A 16,967-nucleotide genomic window follows, 5' to 3' on the forward strand; every position below is an offset into this window, starting at 1 on the left:
CAAAAGTTCAATGAACACATACACACTGGTCTGGAAAGAGCTGCTAATACTTTGGCAACAATGCAATAAGCCTAAATTCCTAACTATGGGCCAAAGGATCAGAATAAAATCTCAGGTAATTGTTTTTCTAAAACAGTAAAACACATCCATCTAAAAGAGGTTAATGTCTGGAGTTTAGTAGCTCCTTAAAGTCCTTTTTTTTTTTTTTTTGGTGACACACATACACATAAAATTAGAGGGAATATATAAATACTAGAGGCACAACAACAGTATAGCGAGAGTTACTAACTAGAATATACTCTCAAAAAAAAGAAAGAAAGAACAGTCGACCTGCGATCTCATCCTGACTCCAACCAGCACTGAGAACTTTAGAGTTAAGTGATATTAAAGAACTCAGATTCTGTGTGTTTTCACATAAAATTATAAATCGGGTAGCAGCAATTTTATAAACCAAGAAAAGAAAATGTTTATTTATTTATTTATTTTTTTAATGACAGGGACAACATTGCCTACCTAGAGAGAAAGCAATTAACAATTTAATGTGACAGGTGCTCAAGTTTTCTAACAAGCACTCTATATCTATCATGGCAAAAATTATGGAAAGCTGGACATGGTGGCACACAACTGTAATCCCACAGCTCAGGAGGCTGAAGAGGAAGATCACAGGTTTGAAGCCAGCCTCAGCAACTTAGTGAGATTGTAATCAACCTAGTGAGACCCTGTATCAAAATAAAAAATAAAAAGGGATGGGGATATGGCTCAGTGGTTTAGCACCCCTGGGATCAATCCCTGGTCCCCCCATCCTCCTCCAAAAAAAATATGGGAAAAGAGGAACATTTAACAGTTAATAGAGCAGGTGATAGATATTTATTACTATGTCTGAGAAAAAGAACTAGCACAGGAAGTTCCATTTTATTAACTACGACAAGTACAATTTAAAGTTGCTAGTTATCCCTGGATTCAGGTTGAGAAACAGACATCTGATCTGTTCAGAAAAAGCATTATTTGTGTTATTAGCAAAAATGAATTACACAATGGTGGTGAGAAAACCACTGTTAATAAAACAATTTGAATCACTAACATATCTGAGGAATCTGGAAGGTACCCTAGAAATGAAACCCCCAAGAGCCAAATCATTCCAAGTTCAAGGTTAAATAACCAACTAATTACCAAGCCTGGTGATTTTGCATCTATAGAGTGCATTGTGTTTTTTTGTGTTTTTTTTCCAGAAAATTTCCTCAGTCATTATATTATGTGCACCTTGTAAGCATCAGTCTGAAAGGTAAGACTGAAAAGATGCTGGTTAAAAAATCTTCAAACCAATCTGCAGTCTGGCTCCTGTTGTGTGCCCTGAGATAGAGAAATCATTCAACACCTCCTGGCCTCAGCTTTTATGCTTAAGACAAGAGCTATGATCCCTGATGTGTGAACATTCAAAGGTTCTAAGAAAACAAAATAATAGCTGTGGGATACCAACCTTGCATGTGACTGAGTCACACTCCCTGGCTGGGTGCTGAGGCGCTCAGTTGCAGAAATATGGCAGAGCTTTCCCCACTCTCCTTGGTTGAGGGACAGTGTCTCATGCATGGGTGTGTCTTGCTATAGCCCCATAGGTGGAACTACGCTCACATGTTCTTTGTAATACAACCCCTTGTTTAGGATAGAATCTTCCATGGAAGTGCCTTGTGTGTGTCCCCTTCTCTTACTGTGCCCTTGGGTGTGGCCTACCCAGATGTCAGTCAACCTGCTGACAGTGGACATCATGAAGATAAGACTCAGTCCCCTGAAACCTGACCCCTTATCTCATTTGAATAGCTTCTCCTCAATAAAAGGGGGTCAGCAGGTGCGCGCTCTCTCTCTCTCTCTCTTTTTCTTCGGACCCTTAAGGTCAGAGGAGCCATCACAGCGACCCCAAAGAAAAAGGTACTTGTGGTGTGGTTATTTTGCACAGCCCAATTAGCCCAATTTAACTGGAGTGACCCCTGAGCCTTTTAAATGCAAAAACAGAAACCCAGCAAATAGCTGTGAAAATGCTTGGATATTACACAAGTTTATAACATCACTGCTTCTATTTTATTTATTTACTTTTTTTTTTTTTTTAAGAATCAGAGAAGTTAAATGAATTGGGATTAATCAAGGATAGCTGAAGTTAATTCCAGCGTTCTGTATTGTACCACAGGGCTTCACAGGCTCCCACAGCCGTTCTCCATCTCCTGTTCTCCTATGTATTCCACAGCATCCCATGCCTTTAAACTATCCTCTTTTAGCCTCTATGATGCTACACTATTCCTCTTCTTCTCCCTGACTTAGGATATTTTCTTTTAATTCTACTGGTTTCCCACAATCTCATACCCAGAAGACATATTTAATATAATTATATCTTATCTATATTTAACTAGGGAAAACAGAGGTCAAGATAATAGCAGCTTACCCACATTTTCAACCAGACATTCCTCTTTTCAAGACTTAAAACTCACTATGACCCAAACTGAATAGACTAAAAAATACGTATATATTTTTACAACTCTTGCATTCTATCTCCACCTTCAAATTACTAAATCCTGACAGCTCTATTATACATCCTAAGAACTCAAGGTGAAGGCATTTCCTAAATATAAATCAAAAGTGATCTTAGTGAAAAATCACTGTCCCCTAAGAGTAATTTACACAATTCAAACTTGTATTTACACAATTTACACAATTGTAATTTACACAATTCAAAGTTGTAACCAAACTCTATATCATCACGTATAATAAGATCCAAGTTTCACATAGAAAAGGCTATTTTTATAATGTTTATAAAACAGCTCTTTCTCCAATCATCCTTATGGACTCTTCCTCTAGTAGATATATAAAGGATATCTAATGGTCTGAAATTTATGATGTGTTATGTAAACATTAGAAAAATACTGCCAAAACCAAATTTCAATGAGTAATCTGTCTGAGTAGGGTGAACAAAGATTGAGTGTCACTGTTAATTTTCTTTTAAAATGCATTTATTTTGGTAGCTTGCCCCCCTGGGAAAATGTCCTTGATGAACTATTACATTTAAAATCAAAGAAAAAATTTAAAATCTTTCAAAATTAAGCCCAGACATTATAAAAATACAGAGCTGAAGCACTTAAGCCTCTGAGCATTAGATTCATATAAAGCTCCTTTGGCTTGCCAAAGATGATTCTTTTAAGATGAACATCAGGTGGAAACTCTGGGGTCGTGGAGGCCTTTTCTAGTTAATGCTATGGCCGTTAAGATTTTGATAAGTCTAAATTTTGCACTTCTGGATGGTGCTGTTTAGAGTACAGAAGACCAATAAATAGCTCACGTCCCTGTTTCAAGATTACTGGCTTCCAACCACTCTTCCCCACTGTCCAAAGTGGGATAAGGGCTTTCCCAAGACTTTGTGAAAGAGGTAAACTTCAATTACTGTAGCTATAAAATTTATGAAGTTTTCACTAAAAAATGCTAAGCCCAAGTAACAGCTTCTAGCACACCCATACATTCTTTCACAAGGAAATGTCACAAATTCAAAATGAGAAAGATTCTTAAGAATTTGGGGGGAACTTTCTTACCGTAGCAAAGAGAAGACATCGTAAGAATTGCGAACACAGTTCTGATCCACCTTAAGAAGAATATTCTTCTGAGCATTTGAATAACCCTGAAAGACATTAATCAACATGTAATCAAAATGAAACAAAATCAAATCTGTATGAGTTAATTATGTTTGCCTTTTTAAAAATATGACTAAATACCTGAGTTTATTTAAAATTTTAGAGATTTCAAGAAATTAAATATACTTTCCATGTAACTGAAGTCTAACCTTTCAGGCAAGCGAATTTAAAATAAATTTCTTTCCCAGTTTCCCACAGAAACAATGCTTCACATTATAAATTGTGGTGAACTTCTCCAAGAAGCTTCAGAAATTCTTTTAACATATTATGTGACTGAAGAAGAGTATTAACAGTAATATTTCAACTATGCCTAGCCATCATGTATAAATAATGTTTATATGAGGAAAAGGAATTCCAAGTTTTAATCAGGAATGTAAGAAACAAATATTTCCACTCAGAGGTACAAAAGAGTAAGGAAGTTTTCTAAAGAGAACAGACACAACGGTAGAATGAATTAGAGATACCTTTCCTATGTTCATATACAAATACACAACCAGGGGGCTGGGGCTGGGGCTCAGTGGCAGAGCACTTGCCTAGCATACATGAGGCCCTGGGTTCAATCCTCAGCACCACATAAAAATAAACAAATAAAATAAAGACATGCTGTCCACCTACAACTACAAAAAAATTAAAAACAAACACACAACCAGTAGAACTCCACATCACATTCAACCACAAGAATGGGCTCTAAAAAAATAAGTTATACTGCATATATATATATATATATATATATATATATATATATATATATAAATAAATATGTCAAAATACACTATAATGTCATGTATATCTAAAAAGAACAGAGGCTGGAGTTGTAGCTCAGTGGTAGAGCACTTGCCTAGCACATAACAAGGCACTGGTTTCAATCCTCAGCACCACCTAAAAATAAAAAAATGGAGGAGGAGGAGGAGGAGGAGGAGGAGGAGGAGGAGGAGGAACAGGAACATAGCACAATTCCATAAGAGAAGGACAGGTATCTCGCCATCCAAGAAAGGCAGCATAAATACTATTTAGGAGAAAAAGACTGTAGACCCAGGCCATCGGGCTTCCAAATATTGGTTTCTTCCCCTTGTAATACAGAAATTCTAGTAGTATCTACCTAAAAAATGTGGGAAGTAAAAGAATTAATATTTCTGAAATGAAAATACTACATAAGTGCTTGCTATACTGCTAGTATAAACTTTTTTTTTTTTAAAGATTATGTTGCTCAAAGAGAGAAAGAGAAAGGAAAGAGGGGGGGCAAGTGAAATTCTGTCAAAATAGAAGAAACATCAGTGGAATAGAAACAGGGAGGGAGGAGAGACAGAGTAAAGGAAGAACTGTGGAATGAATCGACCTAACTTTTCTATGTACACATATGAATATGCATCAGTGAATCTCACCATCATGTACATCCTCAAAACAATAATTGAAAAAAAAAAGTAAACAGCAGAAAAATCAGCAGAGGGAAGAGAATGGGAAAGAGAAGAGGAATTACTAGGTGCTAAATTAGAGCATATTATATTCCGTGCTTTTATAATTACGTAAAAATGAATCCTAATGTTATGAATAACTAAAAAGAACCAATGAAAAATGTGGAACTGGAAAAAAGATTATAAATCTCATAAAAATAAAAAGATTGTGTAGCTCAGACATTAAAAGAATTACTAATAAATGCATGTTAATAAATTGGACAACTTAGATCACACTAACTCCTTAAGAAAACACAGGCTGTGAAAACTGACATATTATGAAAAAAGAATATCTGACTAGTACTGTATCTATTTCTTAGTGAATTATCAAAACTCTTCACACATACAGACCCCCACACACAAAGTCCAAATTCAAATTGTTTCACTGATAATTCTATCAAACATAAAGAAAGAAAGAACATCAATTTCACAAAAGCCCTTCAGGAAGCAGAGAAGGAAACAATTTAAAACTTAAGATCAGAATTACTAATACCAAAATTTGTCAAAGACATTGCACACACATACACATACATACACACATGCAGGAATCTCTCATGAACAGAAACACAAAATCCCTAACAAAATGTTAACAAACTGAACCACCAATATATCATAAGGACAAAAAAAAAAAAAATTATCACGGCATAGGGCGTGGTGGCATATACCTGTAATCCCAGTGGCTTGGGAGGCTGAGGCAGGAGCATCACGAGTTTAAAGCCAGCCTCAGCAACTTAGTGAGGCCCTAAGCAATTCAGTGACACCCTGTCCCTAAATAAAATATAAAAAAGGGCTGGGGATGTGGCTCAGTGGTTGAGCACCCCTAAGTTCAATCCCTGGGTGCCAAGAAAGAAAAGAAAAGAAAAAAAAAAAAACTAACACATACGTCTTTATTAATTTGATTTATCCTAAGAATAGTTGACTTAGCATTTAAAAACCAATCAGATGAATAAATGAAACAACCATCATAAATCTAATGTGATAAACACAAAATTATAAAGATGCAATTTGTTACAACAATAACTTAAGGATGGGAAAATGGAGCTATATAGAGAGAGGAAAGTTTGTATACTATTAAAACTAAGCTGGTATCAATTTGAACTAGATTGTTATAAATTAAGATGTTAACTGTAATCCCCAAGGCAACCACCAAGAAAAAACTAAAAGACATATACTAAAAGAAATGAAAAAGGAATTAAAATGTTACATGAAAAAATATCTAACTCAAGAGAAGTTGGTGATGGAAAAAATGAGGAACAAAAAAGATATAAGAAAACAAACATCAAAACTGCAGAAGCCCTTCTGTATCTGTAAATACATTATCTATAAAAATGACGACACACTCCAATTAAAAGGCAGAGATTGAATCCGGTACAGAGGTGCAAACCGTATTCCCAGCTACTTGGGAGACTGAGGCAGGAGGATGGCAAGTTCAAGGCCAGCCTCGACAATTTAGCGAGAGCAAGGGATGTAAGTAAAAAGGAGGGTAACTCAATGGTTAAGTGCCTTTGGGTTAAACTTCCAGTACTGAAATGGAGGGGGGAAGATTGGCAGGACAGATTTTTTTTTAAATGATCTACCATATGCTGTCTCAGGAGACTTACTTCAGAAACAACAACAACAACAACAAAAAAGACTGAAAAGAGCTCATATCAGTGCTGAATGGGTAACTCAGTGGTATAAGCATGCACTGGGTTTACTCTCCAGCACAAAAAGAAAGAAAAAGTCAGTCAGTGATTGAGACAGTCCATGGGGTGGGGTGTCACATGCCTGAAAACCCAGCAATGTGGAAACTGAAGACAGGAAGATCACAAGTTCAAGGCTAGACTCAGCAACTTAGAGAGACCCTGTCTCAAAGTAAAAACAAAAAAGGACTGGGGGATGTAGCTCAAAGATAAAGTGTCCCTGGTTCAATCCCCACTACCAAAAAAAAATAAAATAAAATAAAGGCAAAAATACATGGAGACATCAACAGTCCACTTTTAACAATGGATAACACAATTAAGCAAAAGATAAACAATAAAAGACACAAAAAACACTGTTACCACACTTAACAGACACATGCAGAAGCCTCCATTCTCCTCAGTTGCATGTGGGATGTCCTTCAGGGCAGATCATATGTTCAGATACAAGGCAAATCTCAATATCTTTCAAAAAGCTGAAATCAAACAAATTATCCTCTCTGACCACAGTGGAATAAAACTAGAAATAAATAATTAGAAGAAATTTGTGGGGAAAAGCATAAATGTGCAAAGTAAAGAAAACATTCTTGGATAATCAGTAGATAGGAGAACAATTTTAAAATGCTTTGAATTGAATGAAAATGAAAACACCAGTTCAAAACTTACAGGATCCAATGAAAAAGTGCTCAAGGGAAATTCACAGCTTCAAACATTTATATTTAAAAAAAAGAAAGAGCTCATATCAGTAATCTACTTTCCACCTTAAGAAACCAGAAAGAAAAGAAACTAAATGCAAAGGGAAGAAAAAAGGAAATATAAAGATTAGAGCAGAGCTCCATAAAATAAGAGAATACAAAAACAATACAGAAAAATCAATGGAACCAGAAGTTAGCTCCCTGAAAAGATCAACAACCTGACATCATCTTAAGCTAGACTAAACCAGAGAAAAAGAAAGAAGACTCAAATCTCTAAAACCGGGGATAGAAGTGAAAGCATTATTCCCAATCTGACAGAAATAAAAAGGAGTATATAAGAATACTATGAACAAATGAATCAGACATAACGTTCCTATGTTCATATGTGAATACACAAGCAGTGAAACTCCACATCATGTACAACCAACGAATGGGATCCTAATTAGAATAAGTTATAATCCATGTATGTATGTGTCAAAATACACTCTATTGTCATGTATATCAAATTTAAATTTTTTTTAAATTTTGATGTATATCAAAATTTGATGTTTTGTAAATTTTTAATTTTGATGTATATCAAATTTAAAAATTTTATAAAATACTATGAACAATTATATAACAAATCACATGAGTTAGAATAAATGGAAATTCCCAGGAAGACAAATGCTATCAAAAATGGCTCAAAAAGAAACAGAAAATCTGAACAGATCTATAACAGATAAAGGGGCTGAATCAGTAATCATAACGCTATCAGCAAACAAACAAAACAGAACCAGATGCTTTGACTATAATTTGAAGAAAAAATACCACCAGTCTCAAAGTCTTCCTAATAAAAAAAAAAAAAAAAGGAAACACTTCTTAGCACATTCTATATAACCAGTACTACCCTAATATCAAAGCCAGAGAAGAACATCACAACAAAACTGTAGACCAATATACAAGGATCTTTCACAAAATACTAACAGAACTAATCTAGCATCATGGTAAAATGATTATACCATCTGATCTATTCTGGGCATATACCCCAAAAGAATTGAAAGCTAGGATTTGAAGAGATATTTGTACAGCTACGGTCACAGTTGTATTATCCACAATTATCAAAGGGAGTAGAAGCAAATGTTCCTAGATGAACACGAAAGCAAAATGTAGTTTATTCATACAGTGCAACATTATTTAGCCTTAGAAAGTAAAAAAAAAAATTCTAGCACATGCTATAACATTGATAAACCTTGAGGACGTTAAATGAGTCAAAGGACAAATATTGTTTGATTCCATTTAAAACAAGTATCCAGAAGAGTTTAATTCACAGAAACAGAAAGTAGGAGGGTGACTGCCAGCAGTCAGGAGGAAAGAAATTATTGTTTAATGGGTAGAGAATTTCAGTCTTGTAAGAAAATAGGTAGTGGTAATGGCTGCACAACAATCTGTACTTCACATCATTAAATGTATATTTACAGTGTTTAACAGGATACGTTTTATGCTATATATAATTTGCCAAAATCAAAAATATTTTTAAAAATATTCCACATCATGAACAGGTGGAGTTTACACATGGTATGCAAAGGTGGTTTAATATGCAAAATCCTTACTAACACACCACAAAATACATGATTACCTCAATGCAGAAAGAGCATCTGACAAAATCCTTTTCATGACCTTTTTTTTTTTTTTTTAATCAACAAATTAGAAACAAAATAAAATTCCTGGTGTTGGAGTTGTGGCTCAGCGGTAGAGTGCTCGGCTCGCCAAGCAAGTGCGAGGCACTGGGTTCGATCCTCAGCACCACATAAATATAAATAAATTAATTAAATAAAGGTATTGTGTCCAAATACAACTAAAAAAAAATATTAAAAAAAAAGAAAAGAAAATTCCTAACTTTCATAAAGAGCATCTACAAAAAACTCAAAACCAACATCATACTCAATGAAAAAAGACCAGAAGATTTCTCCCTAAGATCAAAAAGACAAGCATGACTGCTCTCATTAGTTCTATTTGACAATATAGATTCTATCAGTATGGTTAGGCAAGAAAAATAGCATGTCCAAATTGGACCAAAGTAAATGGAACAACACCCCATGTTCATGGATTTAAAGAGCTAATATTGTCAAGATGGCAACAATTCGCAAAGCAAACTTTTAGATCCAGTGCCATCTCCCTCAAAATTTCAACAGCCTTTTCTACAGAAATGAAAAAGCCAATTCTTAAGTTCACATAGAATTGGAAAGGGCCAACAAACAGCAAAAAATAATATAAAAAGAGAACAAAAAGAGTCATACTCCCAATTTCCAAACTTACTACGAATCCACAGTAATCAAAACAAGATGGCACTGGCATAAAGACAGCCATATAAACCAATGAAATAAAATGGAGAATCCAGAAATAAACCCATACACAATGAAGTTTCAACAAAGGTGCCAAGACTATTCAATAGGGAACTAACAGTGTTTTCAACAAATGGCGCTGAAACAACTGGATAGCTACATGCAAAAGAATGAAGCTGAACATGTCTGTAACATCACATTATAATATCATCTCAAAATGAATTCAAGACCTAAGTTTAAAATTATAAAATTATTAGAAGAAAATAGGTGAATCTAGATAACCTTGGATTCGTCAATGGATTCTTAGATATGATACCAAACACATGGAAAACAAAAGAAATAATTGACAAATTGGACTTCTTCCCAATTTTAAAATTTGTGGGGCTGGGGATGTGGCTCAAGCGGTAGCGCGCTCGCCTGGCATGCGTGCGGCCCTGGTTCGATCCTCAGCACCACATGCAAACAAAGATGTTGTGTCCGCCGAGAACTAAAATAAATAAATATTTTAAAAATTCTCTCTCTCTCTCTCTCTCTTTAAAAAAAAAAAAAATTGTGCTTCAAAGAACACTACAATGAAAATGGAGAAGTAACCCACAGAATGGGGGGGGGGATATTTCATAAATCTTAAAGCTGGCAGAGGTCTAATATCCAAAATATATAGAATACTCTTACAATTTAACTTTTTTATTAAGAATATAAACAACCCAATCTTAAGATGGACAGAAAACTGAAAGAGACATTTCTCCAAAAAAGATACACAAATCACCAACAAGCACATAAGAAGATGATCAACATCATTAGTCATTAGGGAAATGCAAATCCAAAACCACAATAAACTATTACTTCATATCTTCTAGGATGGCTATAGTTTAAAAAATAATAATAGTCAGCAGAAAACATGTTGGCAAGAAAATTGAAAAATTAGAACCCTCATACATTGTTTTCAGGAATGTAAAATGGACAGCCACTGTGGAATAAAGTTTAATAATTCCTCAAAAAATTAAAACAGAATTTAAAATTGACATAGCAATTTTGTTCCTAGGTTCACACCTAAGGAGAAAAAAAAACTAAAAACATACACTTATATACAAATGTTCATAGCAGGACTACTCACAATATTCAAAAGGCAGAACAACCCAAATGGCCATCAACAGAGAAATGGATAAACAAAGTGTGGTATATATACACACAACAGAATATTACTTGGCCCTAAAAAGGAATGAAGTACTGATACATACTACATGAAGATTTTTTAAAATTATGCTAGGTGAAAGAGGTTGGACACAAAAATATCATATACTGTGTGATTCCATTTATATAAAATGCCTAGGCTAGGTAAATCCATAGAAAGGGAAAGTGGCAGCTGTTTTCCAGGGGCTTGGAGAAGGGCAAAATGGAGTGTTACTTAATGTGTACAAAATCCTCTTTTGGGTGATGATATTGTTTTACATTTTGACAGAAGTGGTGCTCAAACAACATTGTGAATGTATTCCATGCCGCTGAATCGACCACTTTAAAATGGTTAATTTTTTAAAAAATATTTCTTTAGTTGTTGGTGAACCTTTACTTACTTATATACGGTGCTAAGAATCGAACCCAGTGCCTCACACATGCTAGGCAAATGCTCTACTACTGAGCCACAACCCCAGCCCTAAAATAGTTCATTTATTACATGAATTTAATAAAATAAAAAGAGATGACTATTAAATAATCTATATATCATGAAGGCAGATGAGGAAAAAGAGGACAGACATGAGACAGTCTTATTAATTAGCTTCAAAATCCAAATAAGATACTAGAAGTAGATTCAAGTTTCTCAAGAAAAATGATTAATGATGTTTTACTTTGCTTTTCTTATTTTATGCAAAAAGTTGCCAAATATTTTTTTTTTCATCCATATCCACTAACATACAACTAAAAGCAACACATGACAACAGAGAGCGAGCATTCAGCTGAGAGCCACTGGGCCGGGTTTTAATCCACCCCACCTGTCACATAAATGAGGAAATCATTTAACTCCTCTAGCCCTCAGTTTAACTATAAAATGAAACTACAACTAAGAAAAGCAGTAATTTAAAAATGAGAATGTTTATGAGCATTTACAGCAACACCAGGCAGTACTGTGCTTCATATTAACATTAATGATTAAATGTTACTATGTTACATGTTAACATATTTGATGCTCACAAAACCCACAAAATAGGTACTATTATTATCCCCACTCTAAAGGTGAGGAAACTGAGACACAGAGAGGATTAAGAAGAAGAGCCATGCAGTCTGGTTCCACGGTTCATGTTCTTAATGACCAGCTATATTTGATCTCGCAGACCTTTTTCAATTCTAAAATTCTAGGTCCATGCACATTTAAAGCAACTTAAGGACGCAATTAAGCCCTTCTGCTTCAGTCACTTAGCAATTAACATTCTTGAAATATGCTAAGAGGCTTGTTCTGAATGACATCTAACTTCACCAGATGTTCAATCCCAACAGAGCTCTGATGAAGGAATATAATGGAAAGAAACGGCTCATTTGTCCTTGGTTATCTGTGTGAGATACTGCCAAGTACCAAAGAGCTCAGAAAAGATTTACATGTCACTCAAAATTCTTCTGAAGTCAGCCCTAACAATTTTGTTTCAAGGAAGAGAATAGTCGCCAGTCTCCTCGCCTGTTAAAGTGTTCAGGAAAAGAGATAATTTTACATATCAAACAAGCAGGAGCAATTCCAGGCAAACCAGGTGTATTTCTAGACCAGTGGTTAGCAAGCTTTTCCATACAGGGCCTGATAGTATTTTCAGCTTTGCAGGCCATATGTTATCTTCTTCGTTTTTTGTTTCAAATTCTTTTAAAATGTAAAAACCACTCTTAATTTGCAAGTCATACAAAAACATATGCTGAACTACAGTTTGCTTACCCCTGTGTTAGCCCATTGAATAGGTCACTTATCCAACATGTTACTATACATTTTGAGAGACTGAAGCTGATTCAGCAGTCACAAGACTGTCCTTAACTTCATTAAAACTATAAAAGTTGTACAGAAACAACTTATTTGATAAGATAACTAGTTATGCAGCAACTTGATAAGATAACTAGTTATGAAGCAAACAGCATTATACATACCCTTGTCCATTTCAGTGAAACACCTGACACAGAGGATGTTAGGCAACTGCTATGATCATCCTCATGAAGTGCACAACCCAGGTAAGGTTCCAAGTGAAGGAAATAATGCAAAATGTCATAAGTTTAAAAAAAAAAAACAAAACTATAGGAGTTCTAATGTGGTAAAGATTCCAGGTAGTAGAAGCAGAAACATCAAAGTCTGCAGGGGTGACAGCATTCAGGATGGATTAAGAAGTTCTGAAAAGCTAAATGGCAGAGCAGGAAAGTCCCACACAGACTGAACACCTTCAGCCAAAGCCTAGTGGGAAAACACAAGCTGCATTCAGAGAAGATTAAATAGTGGCCCAATTTGTTCACCTTTAGTGATGTGAAAATTATTTGGAACCCTGGAGAGGAAAGGAGGAGGAGATACAGCTGAATAAGTAGATTGGGAGGTCTGGAGCACAGAGAGCATCAAATACCATGCTAAAAGTGAAGACAACTTATGGGCAACAAAGACACATGAGGCGTTTCTGACATTGTGGAGTAATGATCATAGCTGTACGTAAGGAAGGGTACTAAGGTAATGACAAATATGATGAATTGGAGGAGGCAGAATGCCCAAGTATCAGTTAACTGGCTATTATAAAAACCACACACACTAGATGTACCGTGAGCTCAATAGCAATGGTAATGAAGAGAAAGAGAGAAGCATACATAGAACCAAAAGTACTATTCATGGGATGAAGTTGAGCTGATGGAAAATCGGGTCAGAGATTTAGATACAGCCAACAGACAATGAGGATTTATATTTTAAGCAATGAAATTATGCATTAACAAGATTAACCAGGCCGTGGTGAGTAAGACAAAGTAGATATAAAGATCCCAGAGTCCACAGGCCTGCCAGGAAACTACTGTAATAATCCTGCCCTTTGGGGATGCTGGTCTGAGCTTGGATTACGACAAGGAAGATGGACAAGTAGCTATGGATACCAGAGTTATTTCAAAGAAAGACTCAAAGACTCAGTGGCAGACTGAATAGAGTGGATAAAAAGAAAAAAAAAATCAATCAGAACTGACAAAATTTGAGGCCTAAATAAATGTAATAATGGTTAATAAAGATGTGAAAAATTAGACAGGAAAGCAAGCCTGGAGAAAAAATGAAGAGTTCTATTTAAAGCATAATAATTTGGAAATGGCAGGTATCTATGCAGAAATGGTCAGAAAGCACAAACAAAACTAGAATTTCAAATAACAAGCTAAACAACTAATGATAACCAAGTAGCATATTCCAGTAGAACTTCCAATAACCTAGTTCTAAAGAAGCTTCATTCAATCATTCAACAAATATTTATTAAGTTACTACTATTATATGCCAGACACAGTGCTAAATACTAGGGATAAACTTTTTTTGGTGAAGACAGACACTGTCCCTGACTTCATAAAGTCAATTCCTACAGTTTGGAAGGAAAGAAAAATATGAACAAATGGACAATCAGAATATAATAAATAATGTAATGAGGAAAATATAATGCCACATGTTAGGTGAGCATAAAAGAGGGGTATCCAAATTAAATTTAGGAGATACATCACAGAACAAGAAAATCTTCCTTTAGAAATGTGTCTCAAGAGTGGCATGGAAATATTTTAGCACAAGAAAATCTTAAAAAAAGGGTATTCAGAAATAAGGAATTGAATCAAAGTAAAACTCTGCAAGCCATTAATTACAGAGGGGAAATGCTAAAGACTTGACTTTAAAAAAAGGCGGAACATGATCAATATTTTAGAAATGTCAAAACACAGTAAAGAAGTAGATATTTGGCAGCCACCATCAGTAGTGTTTCAAAGACAAAACTGTCCAGATGACTCCTCTGATCCAGCTTGGGAAGGGGTGGTGATATTCACTGAGTTAGGGAATTACAGGAGACGGTCTTCAGAGAAGATAAAGGGAACTGAGTTCTGCTATGCCATATGAATGTATGTATCTACTAGATGCTAATCTAGACCGGAAATGCAGACCTGAGAGGATCAGCAACATCCAGATAAAATATGTTACAGAGAAGAAAAAGGCCCAGCGGAAGCCTGAGGACAATAGTTTAAGAGCTCCACAAAGCTTTCCCTAGCTGACCCCAAGCCTTTCATGTTATTCTTCAAACTTAAGTATACTTTCCCCATGGCTCTTCTTTGCTTAATTAGAACAAGAAATAATAATGGACAAGGGAGAAAAAGTGGCTCATCCTATTACTTGGACACTTCAGATGCAGCAAATATACTTTGTATGACCACTCCTAAAATAGCTACCTGATGAATTAACAGGGAGCCTCTGATCCTATGTGTATATATTCCTGGACGTTAATACACTTTAAAGTGTAAGCCAAGTTCAAACTGAGAAAAACTGTGCAAGTATCTCTGTTAAGCATCAGCAGGCCTTGGACACCCTCCGCCTTGAGCTCTGATGAAGCCCAGATGCTGAGTTGTTAAGAAGAGAAGGTGAGACCTCTTAAGACACTAAGCTGAATATGTACATTCCTCCAATTTGGCGGGTTTCAGGCATGCTTTTCCTCTCAAAACAGTGAAAAGCAGTATTATTAAGAATAGTATTATTAAGCAAAAGTATATGAATCCTGAAACAAACAAAATTTTTTTAATTCAAGTCAACAGGGATGAAGAGATTCTTGTTCACAAGTCACTGCTTTAAAGTACCCTACAGAAACAGTCACAACTATAATCACACACTCCCAAGTACAGAGTGGACCAACTGTCTTCAATGCTACTCCATGGCAGGAGGACTGAGAGTGACCACGCTAAAGTAGCCAAAACCCCTCAGGGAAAAGGCTATTTCACAACAGAGCAGAGATAGGTACAGTGTGATCCTTGGGAGAAAATATTCACTAAGCAAAGTCCACACTAAACCTTAGGACTGTAAAAGTCAAAGATAACTTGGGCACTAAAGGGAAAAAAGAACTTATCCTACAACTGTGAAAACAGAACTGAAAGAGGAAGAAGGCTAGGGTGAAGGCAAGCTATCTAGCACTGCAGAAGACAGAGCTAGGAGAGGGAGTCCCCAAACTGGAGAAAAAGATTGTAAACTGAAATTGACTTATCAGGGGAAAAATCGGTCAAGAATGCCCTCATTACAATCTAACCCAAAAGAAAATGGTAAAAGCAAGTTTTCGAAATTTTAAACAGAAAGAAATTTTGAACTTTGTGACTCCCCTGCTGAGGATGAATCTAAAGCTCTGTTTCTGTTTATTTCTCAGGAATCTAAAACATCTATACAAAGACTCATGCTTCCAGTATTAAAATGCTCTAAGGCTCAAAAATTGTGGTAAGAAGACAAGCGCCTCCAAATTCATAACAGGAAACGTGGCATTTTCCCAGATTATTCTCTGGCTTCAATGAAGAGAGAGAGAATGGGACCACACTGCAGCAGCAGGATTTATAAATATGAATTACAGGATAAGATGATTTTCCAAACATCTGTCAAAAGTTAATTTGATCCAAGAGAAAAGTGGGGGAGATTCAGAGGGAAGCCAAATACAGTGACTAATGTGTGGAACTTTTGTAGACTTGGGTGGGTTGATGGCCTCAGAGGCACTGCATGCCTACCCTTCAATAATAAATACCCAAAATCTGTAGAATAAAGCACTTTATACCATTCAAAGTGTCTGCCTGTGGACTCTCTCATTTGATTCTCACAATGCATAGCTAGTAGATATCTCTGGTTAAAAGTAAAGATAGATACTTGGTATTTTGACACGCTATATGAAATAAGAAGAAATACCAAGATGCCATGTGGCATAATAGTTATTAAAAAAAAAGCCTTCAAATGATCAAATTTGAATCCAAGTTACAGATCTGCTACTTATCAGCTATGTAATCTTGGATAAATAGTTTAATGTTTTCTTCCAGGCACTTCACTCATAAACTTAGGATAATAACAGTCTCTCTGTTGTTACAGAAATTAATAAAAACAAGGAAAGTACCTGGTTTGTTTTCTGACACATTTTAGGCACTCAACAAATGAAACTAGCAATGGTCTCTTTTTAGACCTGGT

At 35.5% G+C, this 16,967-nt stretch overlaps 1 protein-coding gene across 3 annotated transcripts in view; it reads right to left on the reverse strand.

The window, feature by feature from the left end:
- Window positions 1–16,967, reverse strand: part of Uvrag (UV radiation resistance associated) — a 319,107-nt gene that overhangs the window by 225,356 nt on the left and 76,784 nt on the right. For all 3 annotated transcript variants that reach the window (XM_076846616.1, XM_076846617.1, XM_076846618.1), the window contains exon 6: window positions 3,570–3,655. In XM_076846616.1, coding sequence (XP_076702731.1) covers window positions 3,570–3,655 — 86 coding nt within the window. The remainder of the gene's footprint in view (window positions 1–3,569; window positions 3,656–16,967) is intronic.

Source organism: Callospermophilus lateralis, chromosome 2 (assembly GCF_048772815.1).
Source record: "Callospermophilus lateralis isolate mCalLat2 chromosome 2, mCalLat2.hap1, whole genome shotgun sequence".
NCBI classification, from domain to species: domain Eukaryota; kingdom Metazoa; phylum Chordata; class Mammalia; order Rodentia; family Sciuridae; genus Callospermophilus; species Callospermophilus lateralis.